Genomic DNA, 5,771 nt, shown 5'->3' with positions numbered 1-5,771 from the left:
ATTATTATTATTATTATTATTATTATTATTTTATATATATATATATATATATATGTGAGAAAAAGTCAAGGTAGAAAATGCTAAAATAATTTTATAAAAAACATTTTAGTACCGGTTTCAGTCATTGAGACTTTTTCAACTGTAAGTATGGAAAACAATTAAAGATTCGTGGCTTTCTTGTCAATGACAATACACTTCAAATGTTTGAGTTACCATTGTTGAAGTGGATGGCTTATTTATCATTATTGTAGACTATATATGGATCTCGTTGGTGGTTGCATGAATAAAAACTGAAGCAAACTCATGGACATTTAATCAAAATATTTTTTGCCGGATATAATGTTAGTTGGTGTGGTTATTTACAATGAACAAATTAATAATTACCAACTGGGTGGAGAGGAAAACTGCTCAGTGAATATAGAAAGCTGTCTGTGTGACATCATGTGTGTCCAAGTGTCGGGAGTTGTCTACACAAAAGTCCGAGATGATCCATAGACCGTCTGGTCTATGAGTGGACTACATGGAATGAGGTGGGGTATGTGAATCAGTCGGCTGTCCTCAATCATCTACCACGAGTTAAGTGCCAGATTGGTTTTATTGGGGACAAAAGGGTGAATTTCAGAACATTCAAGAAAGCCATATCACGCCACAGCTTCATGCTGATTGGTCGATTTATAGATCAATCACGTGTAACTGTGCTGGCTTACTTGTGTCACCTAACTGAGTACCTAGCAGTCAGGGTTTTAATCCACGCTTCAACTTTAAACTGTGTCCAATAATGGATCCCTGGTTCAGAAGTTTCAGAGTTTTGAGGAGTATAGAACCACTCCTTAACCACTCATTGTTCCCAGGTTTACTCTGACCCAGTGTAGTAGCACTTGTCAGGGCCCTAGCAATGAGTTAACTAGTATATTGACAACTGGGAGATAAAAACCCTTAGTTTACATTAGAACTTCCTTCTAGGACAGTGGTTCTAAAACTGTAGGGGGCTGTGAAGTGATTTTAGGGAGACCATGAACAGATGCTGCAGTATTGTGGCTTGAGACAGTTAAGTTTAAAATATGTAGATATAATGGTTGATTGTGCATGTGCCATCGGTATTTTTCGTTTCTCATTTGTTTTGTAATCAATTGATCAACTGGTTCCCCATATTTTCATGTGCTTTTTATTGTATCCCAATGGGCATTGTCTGGATTAAGTTGTGGTTTTCGGGGTTGCGGATCTATGGGCAGTGCAGTTCATAGTCCAGAATTTACGGTACACGAATGTATGTCATTTTTTTTTCCATGTTGATTATCCTGCATTTTATAGGGGACCACGAATCATCGAAAAAACTGTAAGGGGACTGGCACATAAAACTTTTAGAAACAGGAGTGGCTGTGTGGTAAGTAGCTTGCTTACCAACCACATGGTTCCAGGTTCAGTCCCACTGCATGGCACCTTGGGCAAATGTCTTCTACTATAGCCTCGGGCCGACCAAAGCCTTGTGAGTGGATTTGGCAGACGAAAACTGAAAAAAGCCCGTCGTATGTGTGTGTATATGTATGTGTATGTGTTTGTGTGTCAGTGTTTGTCCCCCTAGCATTGCTTGACAAACGATGCTGGTGTGTTTACGTCCCCGTAACTTAGCGGTTCGGCAAAAAAGACCGATAGAATAAGTACTAGGCTTACAAAGAATAAGTCCCGGGGTCGATTTGCTCGACTAAAGGCGGTGCTCCAGCGTGGCCGCAGTCAAATGACTGAAACAAGTAAAAGAGTAAAAGAGTAAGAGTAAGGTAAACTCATAAAAAAAGCAAAGTGTAATTAGTTTCTGATCTTCTAAGCTTCTCTTGTGCCACCGATGTTAAAGTTGTTTGTGCTGAAAAGTGGGCTCAGTGCTTTGCAACACTATCCACTCAAAACAAAAGAACTTCCTGGACTCTTGCATTGAGTAGTGACTGTTACTCAGTCACGAGCCGACTTTCATCATGTATGGAATATCTTTTATGTATGTGTGTATTGCTACCTAAGTGTAAGCATATATGTATAGATGGAAGAATCGTTGGTGCATCGGATAAAATACCTGACGTCATTTAGCTACATAAAATTTTATGTTCTGAGTTCAAATCTTGCTGCTGTCAACTTTGTCTTTCATCCATCCAGAGTTGATAAAATAAAGACTCAGTTAAGTACTGACGCTGTCTTCTTTTTTTTTTCAATCAGTATTTTTTTCTTATTCCTACAATGCGTCCTAGGTGCAAATGGAATTACAAGACAAACGCTCTGAGGAGGAAAGTTAGGCAAAGTTTCGGATCAGGACGCTCACATTAGTTGGATTTTCTCTGTTTTGACGAGGATTTTTTCAATATATTTTTTCATCATTAGCCTTCTGAATGGTGGTGGTGGTGGTGGTGGTGGTGAGGGTTGTCATCCTTTTATGAAAGAAAAGTTTTGAAAATTTGTGATTTTTTTCCACTTTTCTAATGGTTTTTAAGTACGTAGTGCCAAAACAATTGGCCAGGATCGGTCAGGAAAGGGTGGTGAGGGAAGGGGTGAGGTGAAAATAAAATCGTCAGAAATTTTCTTCATAAAAAGATGCCCCCACCTCCACCCAAACATATTGCAAGACGTGCTGAAGAAAGGAAAAATCGGTAATTTTTCAAATTAACACCCGTACGATCTTCACTAGGGTCTTAGGGTTTTAGGGTCAGGGTTAGGATTTTAGGGTTAGGATTAGGGTTAGGGTTACGGTGTTAGGGTTAGGGTTTAAGCGTTTGGGTTAGGGAATTCCGTCCCTAACCGTAACCCTAAAGGTAATTTTTCAGATTAACACCCGCACGATTACCTAACCCTAACTCTAAAATCCTAGACCTAACCCTAATCCTTACCCTAATTCTAACCCTAACCCTAAACCCTAACCCTGACCCTAAAACGTAACCCTAAACCTTAACCCTAACCCTAATCCTAACCCTAAAACCCTAACCCTGACCCTAAAACCCTAACCGTAACACCCTAGTGAAAATCGTGCGGGTGTTAATCTGAAAAATTACCACCCTAAACACTAACCCTAACCCTAAAATCCTAACCCTGACCCTATAACCTTAAGCCTAACACTCTAGAGAAGATCGTGCGGGTGTTAATCTGAAAAATTACCGAAAAATCTTCGTCAAAACAGAAAAGATCCAACTTATGTGAGTGTTTCTGATCCGAAACTCAGCCGAAAGTTGAATCTATAGAGATGGACATGTAAACTGGTTGGAATAGCTGGTCAAATCCAGGCAGAGTGTAAATTACTGAAGAGTTAAACGCATCGATAGTAAGTATGTAATATGTATACGTAAGCTCTCACATTAGCATGTATGTGCGTGTGTTTAGATAAGAATAAGAGAGAGAGAGGGGAGAGAGAGAGAGAGAGGAGCGCGAGCATGTGTAAATGTTTTTATGTATGAGAGAGTATGTTTATGTACGAGAGGAGAGCGCGCGTGTGTGTATGAGAGAAGGAGAGAGAGAAAGAAAGAGAAAGTAAAGGAGAAGGAGAATTAGAGACTAACTGCTTATGTATTGGTGTGACCACCTGTGACAGTGTGTGCACATGTATGTGTGTGAGTGAAGTTTTTTTAATCGAGGGAGAGTAAACAAGTTTCGTATTGGTTTTTTTGACAGTTCTTGTATTGTACAAACATACATATGCACACACACACACACACACGCCTTCTCTCATTCTCTCTTACACTCTTCTATACACACACACACACACACACACTCTTCTGAACTTAAACTTTCAGATTTTCACACACACAAACACGAACACGTTTCTGGTCTAAACTTTCCTTGTGGAGAGAGAAAGCAAGAAGATATTGACTGGAGCAGTAAGAAAGAGGGAGAAAAAGGAAAGAGAGAAGGAAAACAAGAAGACATTAACTGGGATAGTGAGAAAGAAAGAGAGAAAGGTTGACAGAGAGAGAGAGACAGAGGAAGAGGGTGATATAGACAGACGAAGTCCAGAGCAAGAGTCAACAAAGGAATATCACAACTAACATTGTTACTGCTAATAATAATTCACAACAATAACATAGCCTATGCATTGTTGTTAGTGGTGAATAGTTTCCTAGTGTGTTTCTCCAACGGACAGTCATGTCGATAGAGGACGATAAAAATGGTCAAGTGGAGAGAAGATTTCAGAATTTATCCCATATATTCCAGCCTATCCAGGAGAGGAGTAAATGTTTCCGATGTGATAATATTGTCTACCAATACGAGAGAGCTGGCCCTGTTCATGATGTTATTTTTCATAAACAATGTTTCAGGTAAGTGGCGACTGATGTGAAGAGGTGTGCAATGGAGTATGGGTGGTGGTGGTGATGTATAATTGTTGCCGATGAGCCCCAAGTCAGAGGTGATTGAGCAAGACCTATGATGAAATATAGGTATACTTACCCAAGTGTGTACCCATCCCCCGCCTCAACTTTGTTTCTGCACATAACTTTCAGAAAAATGAATATTTTCCTAATAAAATTTTCTAGATTAACTATTATTTTAATGTGGAAAAAACGAGAAAACAAGTTAGTGGGCGCACACACGTTCTGACACAACTATTTTCCCAATATTTTAAGTTTTAATGTGTGTGTGTATTTGTGTGTGAATTTATGCGCGCTCACAAATTTCTGTTTTGTTTCTCACATTAAAGTTCAATACATCCTAAGCTACACCATCGGAATTCTTTCAGATGTCATAAAAAATCTTCATTTTTGTGAAAATTGTAAGGAAATAAAGTCGATGGTGGGGGCATTCTTATGTAGATATATGGAACTAACTTCTATGACTGTTCTAAGTATTCCTGCAGAATAGAGTTGGAAGTTATCGAGTGCACTATGCACCATAAATCGTGATTTCTTCGAACAGATTAAGCATCAGAAATTACGAATCAGAAAAAAGGTGGGTAGAGAGTTAACACCGACCCCATTAATTATTCAGTGATGATTTTCTTTTTAATATATGTTTTAAGCATTTGAAAGGATTCTTCAAAATAATGCGTGACATATTTTTTAAAAAAGCGTTACAAAAGACCAGATAAAAAAAATTTACGGAGGAAAAATCACTCTCACCTGCCAAAAATAGGGTGGGGGTGCCTATTCGTTTGCTACAAGACTTAAAACTATCAAACTCACAGGAATTCTTTTTTTAATCCTTTGGCGCACTGGAAAATTTCCGACTCTATTCTATAGGAATGTCCTACCCTTTATTTGCTTAAAGGTATGTTGAAAAACATATTTAAAGATCTATTCTTTAATTTAAGTCGGTAAGGTTTTGATATAACAGATCGGATAATTACTCAGAAGCTTCACCTTAAGTGAAGACTTTATTTATTTCATATACTAAGTGGAGAAAGGAAGAGGACTGAGTGAATGAGAAAGTGAGTGTAAGGGTGTTTTTTTTTTATTATGGTAAAAAAAAAGTTTGAACAACTAAATCCAGCCACGTACCTGTAGGAGTTATATCCTAATTTCGTGAGCTTATTTTCTACACTTTTTGGAAATATACACCTCATTTCTTTTTCTGCTGTGTGTGTGTGTGTGTACATACATTGAATAGATAAGTGAAGTGAGGTGAGAGATGTTTATTCCATTCGTGTGTGTGTGTGTATTATATATATATATATATATATATATATATTTATATATATATAGAGAGAGAGAGATAGAGAGAATTATTACAAATTAAAAGGGTAAAGGATTATCAATTTATTAATTAATAAATCAATTAACAATTAATAATTTTTACCAAGCCCATCG

The 5,771-nt window shown here is 37.7% G+C and overlaps 1 protein-coding gene across 1 annotated transcript in view; it reads left to right on the top strand.

The window, feature by feature from the left end:
• The first annotated feature begins 3,491 nt into the window (after positions 1–3,491).
• The window catches only part of LOC106868781 (hillarin), a 124,774-nt gene continuing 122,494 nt past the window's right edge, over positions 3,492–5,771 (top strand). The window contains exon 1 of the mRNA XM_014914199.2: positions 3,492–4,286. Coding sequence (XP_014769685.1) covers positions 4,114–4,286 — 173 coding nt within the window. The 5' untranslated portion in view covers positions 3,492–4,113. The remainder of the gene's footprint in view (positions 4,287–5,771) is intronic.

This window comes from Octopus bimaculoides, chromosome 8 (assembly GCF_001194135.2).
Source record: "Octopus bimaculoides isolate UCB-OBI-ISO-001 chromosome 8, ASM119413v2, whole genome shotgun sequence".
Classification (NCBI taxonomy): domain Eukaryota; kingdom Metazoa; phylum Mollusca; class Cephalopoda; order Octopoda; family Octopodidae; genus Octopus; species Octopus bimaculoides.
Note: the sequence above shows the minus strand (reverse complement) of the source record. Positions and strands in the feature narration are given on the sequence as shown.